This window comes from Sander vitreus, chromosome 5 (assembly GCF_031162955.1).
Source record: "Sander vitreus isolate 19-12246 chromosome 5, sanVit1, whole genome shotgun sequence".
Classification (NCBI taxonomy): domain Eukaryota; kingdom Metazoa; phylum Chordata; class Actinopteri; order Perciformes; family Percidae; genus Sander; species Sander vitreus.
This window is the reverse complement of record NC_135859.1, coordinates 13102164-13116324: the sequence shown is the minus strand read 5'-3', so window position 1 is coordinate 13116324 and position 14161 is coordinate 13102164. Positions and strand designations below refer to the sequence as shown.

Sequence of the window (14161 nt, the reverse complement as noted above, 5' to 3'; positions counted from 1 at the left end):
TTACACACAAAGGCATAGCATGATAACGCTAACTTCTCCATAATGTAGTCAGACACTAACAATCTAAGCCAAGTCAGTGGCAAAACCAGCACTTTTAGTGGACAAACACTGATGGTGCTTGATTGCGCCGAAGGACTACATTGCAGCCCGTTTTGCAGCAGGATATTAAATTTATGTATCCATGCAGTTGGAATGAACATTGAAAATCTAAAAAGGAGAGTGCTGCTGGTTATTACTGTGATAGCATGACAGCTTTTCTAACCTCTTCTGCACTTAAAATTGTTATTGTTTTCACAGTTTCATAGTTTATCAAACTGATTTTACTAAAGTAGAAAAGATGCAGATTAAGATAATACATTTATTTTCTCTCTCCGAGCTGCTGCAGTCACTTAAATCTAGACTTATGTCGTGTTGAAAGTGAAACAGAAATGTTTCAGGTCTGACAGTCAGATTGCTGTGAGACCGACACGTTAAACAACTGATCAGATAAACGAACAGGCATGCAGCTCTGAAAGGGATTTATGATGAAGAACATTAAGCAGATCAGTAAAAGTAAACACTAAAATAGGAATTGACAGCTGGTAAAAAAAAAATATTTAGGAAGCAGCAGCTCAATAGACTTCACAACTCTTTACACAAGAAGCTCAAACTGAGTAAAGTACTTAAGTAAAGTAATGTAATATGAAAGCTGCACGGAGCAGAGTGAGATGGTAACACACCACATCACTGCTGCTACACAGCTGCCACCACAACAACACACACATACCATCAAAACACATACACTTCCTGTGTTCTGGTAAGGCTGGTGTGTGTGTGTGTGTGTGTGTGTTTAACACTTGAAGGTTTTCTAAAATATGTTTTCCATCTCGTGGTTTAGGTACAAAAAAATTCCATGTACTTGACATTAGTTAGTTAGTTAGTGAGTGTGTGTGTGTGTGTGTGTGTGTAAAAAGCTGTTGCTAAGGAAGCAGCTGAAGGAAACTGAAGTGTGTGAGTCACATCGAGCCAATTGTCAGGCTGAAAACAGTTTCTTCAGACCAAAAATGAGACTTTTAGTGACAACTTGAAACATCAACATGATTTATGATAAACATTGGGGGTATCACGACTCTTCAAATCCACGATTTGATTTTGGATTTTAAGGTCACGACTCAATTGAATTTAAACTGTTTTTTTTTCAACATGGATGGCAATGAAAATAGTTTACCAAAGTTGCCAGTGGACAAAATGTTGCCTCAGTCCCCTTTCTTTGACACTTCAACTACTGTCTGTTCAAAATAAATAAAAACAAACTATGATGTTTTCGTTGTTGTTTTTGTTGAACCGCGACTCCTAAACCGGGGTATACTGTTGTATAATGTTAATGTATAATGTTTTTAATATCTGGCCACCTCTCTTTATGTCCGATTGATGTTTTGGTACTCACTTTCTGACTCGGAGTCTGTCCTCACAGATGCTGCAGATGGCGGCCTGGGTGGGCGGGGCTTCGGGGTGGGCGGGGACATCCTCTTTCTGCCAATAAACTCCACGTACGTCCCCGGAAAGTCGCCTTTTTCCTGGCAGCCAGAAAGGGACGAGTTAAGAGACGTCTAATTCTGGTTTGTTTATGTTACAAAATGAATATCAAGAAATACATTTTTATCAGATTTTTTTTTTTTAACTCTTAAATAACAAGAGTAAAAATCAAATATTGATCAGACTGCACTGTTAAACATGCAGACTTTTAGCTTTAGATCTTCCAGAGAAATTAAAACATTTAAAAGGGCCCTATTTTAACGATCTAAGCGCACGGCGTGAAGTGCCTGGCGCAGGTGCGTTTAGAACGTGTCCAAATCCACTTCTGCTAGTTTGACAACGGAAAAAAGGGTTCCGTGCACCGGTCGCATGGTTCAAAAGGGTTGTACTTAGTGTCTTCATTAATTTATAGGTGTGTTTTGGGCGTAACATGCAATAAACCAATCAGAGATCATCTCCCATTCCCTTTAAAAGCCAGGCGTGTTTGTACCTTGGTGAATTGCTATTTTGATGGCGGATTTGCACCGTAATATTTTTATTTGTAATCTTTTGCATGTTTGTGTGCTGCTGCGCTTCCCTGTGTGTCTTCACTGCGTCGGTCTTAAACTAGCAAAGACACTTGTGTCGGGCTTTGCGCTGCGCAGCGCGCAACATATGGCCCAAAGTCTTAATTAGCACTGAACCCTTCAGACGTTTAATGGATTCATTTATTATGAATGCCTTACCAATTGTAATAATTAAATGACATTTATCATTTATCAATTAAAAAAAGCAAACATTTGCTACTTTGTTAACTGAATATTGCTGTTTTTTAGCCGACAGATCCAACTAAACAGGCTAAATCAAAAGAGAAACTTTAGAGATGATTAAATAATCTTTTGTTGTATAATTGTATAAAGAAGCTTAAATGTCTGGTGGGAGGATTCGTTTTTTGCTGGTCGAGTAAGACAGACTATCAGTTAGGGTGCACAACGAAAGAACATTTGACATTTAAATTGATAACATCAGAGTCGACACAACCTGTCTGAGCCAACATGAGGGGGACCCATTCCTCTTTTAAAAAGCAGCGACATAAAACAAAAAGTCTATCTACAGTTATACCCAGAATCAGGTGAATATACAAGCAGCTTTTTTTCCACATGTGAGCAATTTGCGTTGGTGTTTTGGTGCTCAACAGTGACGATAAATATAGTCAGAGAAAATAATTAAGAAGAAGAATTAAAGTCTGGTTTCCTCTCCAAACGGGTGAAACAGAAACTTTAATCCTCCTGTATGTGTGAAAAAGTTGTTTGTTTTGCTGTTTGTGTGAAAGAAACTAAGATGAAGAGTTACAGTTGAGTGTCACTACAGCTTTTATTTATTTATTTTTTGGGCATTTCTGCCTTTATTGGATAGGAAAGCTGAGTTATGAAGGGGGAGCGGGGGGGAGGAGACATGCAGGAAAACAGTCACAGGTCGGATTCGAACCCTGGACCTTCTACGTCAAGGAATGAACCTCTGCATACGTGCGCCCGCTCTACCAACTGAGCTAACCGGCCACACTGCAGCTTTATTTAAACAATGGTTGGATTGGTTGTTGTTCAGTTTGAGGTCATGACGCCTGACTAATCACCTGATTGATGATCGGATGGATTTCTGGCAGGTCAGAAACTGTCCAAAATGGCTGCTGTATAAAAGGTCTGTAAACTAAAGTTCATTTGTTTTAAGATTATTGGAGGAGTATTTTAAATGTTGTGGTTAAAACTGTCGTTTTGGAGACTGCTGGGATATAGGAACTGATATAAAATTGAACTTTGCTGCAGAACAGACACCATGTTGTTGCATCTTCCACCTGTGATTTTCTTTCACATTTCTTATCACATTTTCTCTCTCTCTTTCTTTCTTTCTTTCTTGTCACAGTAGAATTGCACAAAGTTTCTCCCTATAGAGTCAACAACATTGTTGAGGACATGGACCAGGGGTTCCATGTTTACGTACAGTGTAAACATTAAAGTTGTAGTTGTGCTGAAGGCCAATTAAAATGTGTAATGTGAGTTAACACAACGTACAAGATCACTGGGAAACAGTCTTTGCCCAGCTTAACTGGGACAAACCAGACTTAACTGTGTCTCACCAGTCGGTGTGTTGTCGTACCTGTGTGGTCTCGTTGAAGCCCGGCAGCCAGCCGATCTCCGAAGGACGCTCTTCTGCTCCGTTGCTGCAGCCGAGAGCGAGCAGCGCTCCTTTACTGACCAGCAGCATGTCTCCAACATGCAGGTCGATGTCCTCCTCCCTCTCCTTCTTGTAGTCGTACAGCGCTCGGTACTGAAAGCCCTCAGAGCTCATCGTGAAGGCTGACAGCTGAGTATGGCTTTACTATACCTAACAAAAACAGCTCTGAATAGAAAAAAATATATAAAAATAGGCTTTTCTGTGATCCTGAGTGGATTTAATGAGGAGAATATAGACTGACTAAATATGGCGTCTCCAGCTGTCTGTGTGTCTCTCCTGTCTCCATGTCTGCTGAAGTCCTGTCATCCCTCCAGGACGAGCCACAGCCGCCCAATCAAAGCATCTTCGCCGTTCATGAACAGAAGTCTCAGCAGAGGTGGTGGCCACATCTGGGGAGGCGAAGAATCAACCTGTGAGACGAGAGCAGGGCAAAGTTTAGCAGCAAGCAGGAGCAGGGCTGAAACAATTAGTCAATCCATACAGAAAATGTCTCAGCAGCTACTTTGATGATTGATAGATGGCTGGTGGTGGTGTAATGGTGTGGAGGACATTTTCTTGGCACACTTTGGGCCCCTTAAAACTAATTGAGCATTGTTTAAATGCCAAAGCCTACCTGAGTATTGTTGCTGACCATTTCCGTCCCTTTATGACCACATTGCACCCATCTATGGCTACTTCCAGCAGGGTAACACACCATGCCACAAAGCTCAAATCATCTCAAACTGTTTTTTTAACATGACAATGAGTGCTTTGTACTCAAATGGCCTCTACAGTCACCCGATCTCAAGCCAATGCAGCACCTTTGAGTGTGGTGGAACGGGAGATTCGCATCATGAATGTGCAGCAATCAAATATGCAGCAATTGAGTTATGCCATCATGTCGATATAGACCAAAATCTCTGAGGAATGTTTCCAGCACCTTGTTGAATCTATGCCACAAATAATTAAGGCAGTTCTGAAGGAAAAAAGTGGTTCCAACCCAGTACTAGCAAGGTGTACCTTATTAAGTGGCCGGTGAGTGAATTGATATTTCAGGATTTAACATCTGTACACGGTGTTAACAGCCAAATGTGCACATACATACTCTATGAGTGTATATACAGTCAGTTGCCAGTTTATTATCTCATATGTACCTAATAAACTGGAAATTGAATCTATATTTTATATACAACTTGTCAAATATAGAAAAGTTCTGTTATCTGTTTTTGTGTTTAATTTCATAAAGGGGTATTCTTTTTTATGATATTTTGGTTAGTGATATTTTGGTTAGTGGCTCCACTTGATTTGGGCACTTCAACATAACAATTTACAATTCTGACACTTTAATTTAACTACAAATATGACAAGAAAATTAAAAATAGTCCAAAACCCAAACATAGTCCGCTTACAAAAATATAAAACTAGAGCTAAAACCATTAGATCAGGGGTGTCAAACTCAATTTCACTAAGGGCCACACTGGAAAATAATAATCAAATCAAAGGCGAGACATGTAAAGTTTATTGACATGGCTTATTAAATTGAATTAGATTGATTTAAAAAATTGACTGCATTACTAACTGTATCTTATAGCTTTGTCACTTACAATTTGGTCCACATAAAGCCCTAAAAAAAGTCAGCAAAAAATATAATTTACTAAGTCAAGCAAAACAATCATCTAAACACATCTGCATTAGATGATTCATTTATAAGTTGATCAACAGGAAATTAACTATTTTTTGATACCTCATTAGTTGTTTAAACTAGGGCTGTCAAAATAACGCGTTAAAAAAATTAACGCAGATTAATCCATTCCATATTGACGTTTGCATACAGACGAAAATCTGGTTCCACTGACATGTCTGCGCTTCTCTCTGCTGCTCTGAAACAGACGTTACAGGAAACACAAACCCCGCTGCACGTGACGCTAGTTAACACTATACTCAACAGCAGCTAACGTTAGCCTACCGCTAGCTAGTAGCTGGATTAAATACGGTTACAATGCTGACAGCTAACGCTAAACGGTGTAAAGTTTGACTGTGTTTTACTGTAGAGGATTCAACACCGGGATGTAACAATCTGAAGCTGCCGTCGGAGAAACAACACAGACGGTGCGTTTCAATGAAACTGGTAAACTACAGTCTCGTGGTGCATTTGAAGTTATTGTAAATGTCCTTTTCCTATCTGGTTGTTGTTTTTGTCGTTCAACAGCAATTTACTAGTGAAATAAGTTATTGTTATTGTTATACATTATTATTAAATCATTTAATTTTGACCATATGGCCTTAGCAATAAACAAGCCGTTATTTGATGTCACCAACTGTTGTTTAGTACCCTTTCTTTTTCTTTTCTTTTTTTACTTTCTTAAAAAGTATCGGTTCAGGCACCGTTAATTATGTATGTGATTAATTTCGATTAATTAATCACAGAGTACGTAATTAATTAGAATGCATTTTTGAATTGATTGACAGCCCTAGTTTAAACATTTTTCAAGCTAAAAAGCTAAATATGGCCTAGTTCCAGCTCAATTGGTTGGATTTCTCACTTTTCATCGTCTTGTGTGTTAGTAAACTTGAGTATCTGACAAAACAAGACTTTTTTTTCTTCCATCTTCGGGTTTACAAAATTAAGATGGGCATTTATTACCTTATAACCCACATGATTGATCGAAAATGGTTGATTAATCAATAAATCGTTTAAAAAAAGTGTTGCAGCACTATACAAAACAGAGAAAATTATCAATTCCTTGCATTCTGTACTACATTTTTTGCACATATCTTTTGTCTGTTGTATATACTGTATTGTTGTACATATTGTATTTTATAGTTATATTTCAAACAGTACTGAAGGAGGCAAACAAGCATTTCAATACAATATATGTTAAGTATGTGACAACTTAAAAGCTTGAACATTATAAAAGCTGGAATCAGAGAATAATCAACATGTTATTGCTTGTTTTAATAACTTAAACAGTAATCTATAATCAAACGTCATATGTTTTTTTAAAACTGTCATTTTCATGTTTACAAAATTAAGATGGGTATTTATTACCTTATAAACCACACCGTTAATCAGAAAAATGTAAATTAGATGCACATTGAAGATGCTTGATCATTATTGACATTTTTACTTGAGTGAATGACTTGAAAACAAAAATCTATAATAAAACGTATATTGATATAAATTAATAATATTTAACTTAACCTTCGTGACATACATGTATTATTAGGCCGATCGTTTTAAGACTAATATGTACGAATAAACTATAGGTCAGTTTCCACATAAATCTATTTTTCTGACAGGATATAATCACTTAGAAGCAGATCAAATGTAATATAAAGGAATTCCAGACTATAAAGTATTATAAAGAATATAAAGTATTTTACAGATACAGGATAAAATGCACACAAAACAAGATTTTTAAAAAGGGGGCTTTCGTTAAGTAAACAGAACGGGGAAAAACGGATCAGACTTAAAATGTAAGGTACTTTCCGATTCGCGGTGTTAAACAAAGCAAAAGTTAGTCTTTAACCCTAATCTACACTCCCACAGTTCGCCTTTGAGATAAATAGTGTAAAATAGTCTAATAAAAGCAACAGGCATGATAGACACACTGAACATTTCAGGAAACGGGAAACGACAATGCATGCCAGTGTTAGCTTAGCCTGTTAGCTTGGTGTCAGTCGCTCCAAACGTCTCACCTTTCTTTACTTTTTCACCAATTAAAATCTCCAGCAAAGCGAAGAACGGACGCCATGGTGAAGCAACGAACATACACGACGTCTAGATGTCCTCCAAACTGAAATATTCCAATATTTCGATCGATATTTTTTAATAAGAAAACACTCATGTATCAGCCGTCTGATTTTTGAAGCTAGACTAGAGTCGTCAAGTTAGCAAATATTATAAGCACTTCCGGTACGGACTGTCAAAATAAAACGTGTTTTATTGAATTAAAATACGAAAAACTTTAAACTTAATATTCACTTCTCATGTGAATCTGATGTGTTAAAATAAGTTACAATTCATATTAACAGATTCATATGAACCGTTTAGAAAAGTCTACCCTAATGACACATTTTACTTGTTAAAAATGCGTTACATAACCGTGTAAAGAATTGACAAGTTCCGGATGGCTTTCAAGATAAAATACTCCTGGCGAAAATTAATTCAAGCAAAATGAATGCGTTACATAGCACCAGCGACACACTAATGTTATTTTAAGGTATATTGTTTACGAATACAAACATAGTCCAATATCTTCTTTTAAAATCACGTTTCTGTAACGTTAAGAGCTCAAACATGGATTTAAGAGATTACAACCGATTACAGCTGGGCAGGGAGGCAGGGCACTGACGTCACATCCTTTGACCTAGATTTGAATGCAGTGTGCAGGAGACCATAGCAACAAAAGAGAGAGTGTTTGTGTGTGATGGGGGTGTACTGTATTCATGCTGTCCTCATTTATTCAGGCCTTATACAAGCAGGCACCGCAGTCTTCTGTGTGTGTCTGTCTGTGTGTGTGTGTGTGTGTGTGTGTGTGTGTGTGTGTGTGTTTTTTCCAGAAAACACTGCACATCAAATGCTGGGCCATCCATCCATCCATCACTACACACAGTGTATTTAAACCATTATATCTTTATTTACATCAATATAAAAATACTATCATAAGCATCTGTTCTCAAATTTATAAATATACATGTTGCACATGTAAACACCATATTCTGGTTTTAAAAAACCAGTGGTCAAATATTCCTCACAGCCTGGCACCAGTATACGGCTCAGTAGTTCGGCCCCACTGCACTAGAGGAAAAAGGTAATGTGATCACTAACATCAATAGTATTCATAGTTTCCCTAAGATGGGATAAAATATCAAGTAAATTAGTAAACAAGACTGCATGTTTGACCTCTAATTATGGAGAAATCTTAGTGTGATCACAACATCTGGACCTGTAAACATGTTTGTCATATTTAATTCTGGGCCTTCTTTGTATTGATCATACTGTTCCAGCTGATGCCCATCTACATGCTGAAGATGTTTCCCAGTCTGTGAACCGACAGGCAGATCCTCCCCGACAGCTGCAGCTCGCCCTTCAGGACACGTCCCACCTGCTCGGAGTGGATAACGTCACAAAACACCCAGATCTCCGCCCGCTCCCTCTGGATGTTGGCGTTACACGTCTGCAGCCTGGAGCTCCGCATGGTCCGGCTCAGAGCCCGCCACACCTGCAGGGATGAGGACCAACAGGTGGGGTGAGGCAAGGAAGATGAGGATGAAACGGAGATGAAGAAAAGAAAATTAGACAAGAAGGATAAGAAGAAGAGAGGAAACAGGGGATACAGAGATCAAGAGAATAGTGTGATTTAGGAATTCTTTATTTTAATATTTTTTTGGCATTTTAGGCCTTTATTTTGTACAGGACAGCTGAAGACACGAAAGGGGAAAGAGAGAGGGAATGACATGCAGCAAAGGGCCGCAGTCAAACTCGTATAATATACTAAAATATGGCAAAAGTACATTTTGTAGACATCAGCTTGTAACATCAAACTTTGCACAAATGTCAGAAAATAGTGAACTTGATTTGCAACTGCAACTTTACCCTGAGCTCAGTCTAAACTTGGTAGTCTCGCATTGCCAGACCTTCCTCGACAGCGCAGCGGAGGAGGGTCTGGCTAGTCCACACATCATTCCGGGATGGGAGAAAAACATGCTCTGGTTTATTGGCATTTCTTTAAACCAATCACAATCGTCACGGGCGGCGCTAAGCACCGGTCGGAGCCACGGTGCCGCTGCATAATGGCCTCGGGAAGGAACTTGTTTTGGTGAAACAAGTGTAGGTTCAAAGGTTGTTTTAGTCGTGCGACAGAAAACTCAGATTGGACAGATAGTCTAGCTAGCTGTCTGGATTTACCCTGCAGAGATCTGAGGAGCAGTTAACCATAGTCCTTAGAAATCCACCGGAGTTTAAAATTACAACACAAAGAAAGTCAGTCAGAAAGTGGAACGGACATCCGGCCGAAAAGAGTGACATACTGCGGAATTTCCGGCGGCACCGGAGCAATCCAGGTAGTGGAACGTCGTGGATATAGACTAAAACCTGATGATGTATTGAGTTGCAGCAGGAACTGAGCACATTGGAAAAACAAACTGAAGGATCACAATACATCCAATAGTTGTTGAAACGTCTCAACAACTATTGGATGTATTGTGATAAAAAAAAAAAAATTCATCATACATTTTCCCCTCCGTATGAATAGTAATAACTTTAGTGATCCTCTGACTTTTCATCTATCGGCATCATCAGGTCAACATGTTAATGAGTCCAACACTGGTTTATGACCAAATACCCGCAGAACTAATTCCCATCAGCCTCAGCTGGACTCCATGTTCACAGATAATTAGCTAATAATTATTAATAATGAATGAAACTAAGATGGTGAACATTATTTATAACAGAATTAATAGTATACCTGCTAAACATCAGCATGTTAGCATTGTCATTGTGAGCCTGTTAGCATGCTGACTGTGGCCTAATGTTTAGGGCGCATATCACACCACCCCAACGTCCACGGTAAGATTCCCGGCCGGCCCAGGGGAACTGAGCTGCATCTCGTACTTTCCTCTCTCCCCACATCTACTGTCTCGCTCTAAAGCCTTTCAAATAAAGTTCATGATAATAATAATTACAATAGTATTCAGCCTCACAGAGCTGCTAGCATGGCTCCTAGTCCTGTTACATGAATAATCTACTGACCTGTTCAATGTCTCTGGCCGCCCCACAGTTGTGCCGACTGATCACCCATTTGGCCCTCTGGTGGAGGTGGAGCCTGTGGGCCGACACCATGTTACGGAACTGCTTGGACAGCGACTGGGAGCTCTGCAGCAGAACTCCTTTATGTGTAAAGATGCTCCAGGACCGTTTGACCGGCGAGTCAGTGAGAGGGAAGCCGTCTTTGCCTTTGTGTTTTTCAGGAGGCAGTCTGGTGACCTCTCTCTCTGGGAGGAGAGGGTTTTGGGTCTCTGAGACGCAGGAGGCATCTTTAGGTTCTTGTGGATTTTCAGCTGGTGTTGATGGTTGGTTATGAGGTCTTTCAGCAATAAGACTGTCAACTTCAGGTTCTTGCAGTTGGATTTGGGCGGCGTGAGTGTGCGTCCTGCTGTCAGAGATGAGTAAATCCCCTGAGCATGTGATGATGGGAGCTGGTTTAGCCGGTCTGATGGGCAGGTGGCAGTCTGCGGCGCTGGGGGACCAGGGGCTGAAGACTGGAGGTGTCCGGCAGGGGAAAGTCTCCAGAAGCTTCTCTGTCCTCTCTAACAGACAGCTGAACCCAGCAGCTGATCCAGGCTGATAGTGGAGAACCACATCATCCATACAGATCAAAGGACTGATTGCACCACCCTCCTCCTCCTCCTCCTCCTCATCTTCCTCCTCATGATGATGTTGATTTAGCTAGACAATGCAATTAATGATGGGAACACGGCAGGAGTCTGTGGAAATTCAAGTAGAATGCTGGTTTAACAGTTACTGAACACAATATGTGCTGCACAATACATCGTTTTTTTTTTTTTTTTAAATCGTCATCGCAATATCAACTGGCACAATAAACACATCGCGGAAGGCTGCGACATATCGAAAAAAACTGACAGAAAATATTAGTAGAGAACTGCCTTTTATATTCAGTTCAATTTGTTCAATAAAAGAATGTTGGAAATGATTTCCTTTCATTTGTTTCAAACTCAATTTAAAAATGGTTTATTTATTGCAAATATTATCGTTATCTCGATATTCAACAACGTTATCGCATATTACATATTTTCCTCATATCGGGCAGCCCTAATTTACCTAGTCTTAGTTTATATTTGCAGGGGTGATCTCTCTTCTGATCAACAAATCAGTTTTTAAGGGCCACCATGTGAGTGTATGAATCCATCCTGCTGCAACACAACTGAACTGAGAGGAATAAACTTTAGAACGTGTCAACATATTAAGTGGGGGGCCATATCATGATATAATGACAAAGACTATCCTTTATAGTGGGAGTGAGAATATCATTTATTTTGTTTGAATGCGTTGTCAAAACATGAGACACAAACTAACAACCCTAGTTTAGCTTCCAGTCTAAATTAATCTGCAGATGACGTGCTTTATCTACTGAGATTAAAACTGTACATGTAAAATGTACATTATTAAATCTTGTGACAATAAAACCACAATTTTTTATCCGAACCAATTACAGCATGAGATCATGCATTCTATTATATCATGATTTCAATGGCGAGCCCTGGTTACAAAACTTTAGCTGTTTCCACCAGATTGAGCCATTTTCTAAAGTGATCTATGGGGCATTGCTGCTGTATTATGGAGCACTGCAATGATATTGATGCAATGCATCGATATCAATGTTGTTGCTCATTGTTGACATGTTGTTGCTCATTGTTGACATGTTGTTGCTCATTGTTGACATGTTGTTGCTCATTGTTGACATATCCCTTAAAAGGGTTCAATTCTGAAATAGAACGACTATTAAGTAATGATCAGGAATTCAATTGATTCACGTTAAAAGATTTAACTGAAAGTGGGAAATAATATATAATGTTATACCAGTTTTTGACGCGGACATTTCAACTTTTTTTTAAACTGAGGCACAAGAGTTAAACCGGTCTGAAAGTATCTGCTGCCACCTTGAGCCGAAGACGAAGACTTCCTGTGGTTGTTTAGAGGAAACGTAACTTAGTAACGATGCAGCGTTAATATAAAAATCACAAAACTGAGCTAGCTAAACGAAAGAGCAGAGAACAAACTGTTTGGCGAGAGAAACAGAAAGCAGTAACGTTAACTTATAAAAATCAATCTGATCAATCGTAATGTTAAATCTACGATCGCATTTTAGATACTATCGACGGGAAACGATTTGTTCAGCATTTAGTTTATGCTTTAATTGATTTGACTGTTACAGTTTAATACAAATTAAACTAATTCAGGAGCCCACGGTGTCTAAAGCACCCTCACCGGTAGCTAATGTTTTTAGCTTATCATGCAAGCGGACGACGGCTAGCTGCCGTTAGCTAAACACAGCTAACAAGCTAGGAAACCCGATGGCACCGGTACAGGTGTCAATCAGGTAGCTAGTTAACACTCACCTGTTTTATTAATATATACATGGTACAGTCCGATAACACATAACACCAACCTTTAAATCAGCTGTTTGTGGTCCTTTCTTAACAGCCAACAAGGAGTAAAGTTCCGGTTCCAACCAACTGGGAAACAGCTAATATGAGCTGTGTTGTGCGCTTCCCGGAAACTCTCGCGATACTTGAAATAACGCGCATACCGAGTTCAGAACTTTAAAAAATATATACTTGTTTTTAAATCTGTATCATTTGGATTTTTATTCCCAGTCATAATAATATTATTATTATATATAATTATATTCTCCCAACGAGGTGTTTATTAATATGTAACTACAGTATCGACCAAACCCCAGCAAAATTGTCACTGTAGTATTCAGATCCGTTACGTAAGTAAAAGTACTAAGGGCGCGTTCCAGGCAACCCGTAACTCGTGTTTTCACAACCTTCTACCCGTGAAAGTGCCCTGGGACGGCAGTCAAACCCGTAACTAATACACACTAAAAATACTCTGCTCCAGTCAAAGTCCTGCATTGAAAAGGTTCCTTTAGTAAAAATGTGTAAGTATAATCATGAAAATGTAGTTAAAATATCTAAAAAATGTCCCTTTTGACTGTTATATTATCATTAGATTACTCATGCATTCATTTAAAAGCAGGATTTTACTGTTGTAGTTGGTTGAGGTGGAGCTCATTTAGAACTATTAACTAATGATTATTTTTAATTATGGATTGATCGGCTGATTATTTTCTTCATTAATTCATTGGTTTGTTAAAATAGTGAGAAATTGCGTCACAATTGCCCAAAGTGACACCTTCACAATGTTTGTTTTGTCCAACCAACATTTTAAACCTCATTATTAATGCGTCCATTAATAACATTAACAAAATGAACAACCTGGAAATGTTTATACATGAAAAATGACCATCAAAATAGTTTCAATATTAACTGTCAATTGACTAATGAACTAATGGTTTCAGCTGTACTTGTATAAAATGGAGTTACATTTATAACCAAACAGATTTTACTGAATTCTTTATATGTTGTGTAAAAATCTTAATTTGTAAAGTAACTAAAGCCGTCAGATAAATGTAGTGGAATAGAAGTAGATGGTGGCATGAAAATACTCCAGTAAAGTATAAGTACCTCAAAATTACCATTGCAAAAATACTAGCCTGACGTCGCCAGATTCTAGTCAGAATATGAAGAACTTCCCAACCTCAAATGTTGTGGGCGGGGCTACAAAAACACAGTACTTGAGTTATTAAGTCTCTTTAAAAAAGGTATATAAAAGTAGAGCTAAATAAAAAGACACTGACACAGTGCA

The 14161-nt window shown here is 38.7% G+C and overlaps 2 protein-coding genes across 2 annotated transcripts in view; both read right to left on the bottom strand.

Annotated features, from left to right (window-relative positions):
* Window positions 1-7614, bottom strand: part of LOC144518079 (phosphatidylinositol 3-kinase regulatory subunit alpha-like) — a 28441-nt gene extending 20827 nt beyond the window's left edge. Inside the window, exons 1-4 of the mRNA XM_078250466.1 lie at window positions 7405-7614; window positions 3968-4136; window positions 3649-3891; window positions 1427-1556 (exon numbers count right to left, since the gene is read on the bottom strand). Coding sequence (XP_078106592.1) covers window positions 1427-1556; window positions 3649-3840 — 322 coding nt within the window. The 5' untranslated portion in view covers window positions 3841-3891; window positions 3968-4136; window positions 7405-7614. The remainder of the gene's footprint in view (window positions 1-1426; window positions 1557-3648; window positions 3892-3967; window positions 4137-7404) is intronic.
* A 707-nt stretch (window positions 7615-8321) lies between these two features.
* On the bottom strand, window positions 8322-13002 carry shld3 (shieldin complex subunit 3). The gene is made up of 3 exons (XM_078250467.1): window positions 12897-13002; window positions 10460-11193; window positions 8322-8930 (listed from the first exon to the last, which is right to left on the bottom strand). The coding sequence occupies exons 2-3, from the start codon at window positions 11075-11077 to the stop codon at window positions 8727-8729; spliced, it is 822 nt and encodes a 273-aa protein (XP_078106593.1). The 5' UTR covers window positions 11078-11193; window positions 12897-13002; the 3' UTR covers window positions 8322-8726.
* Window positions 13003-14161: the final 1159 nt, after the last annotated feature.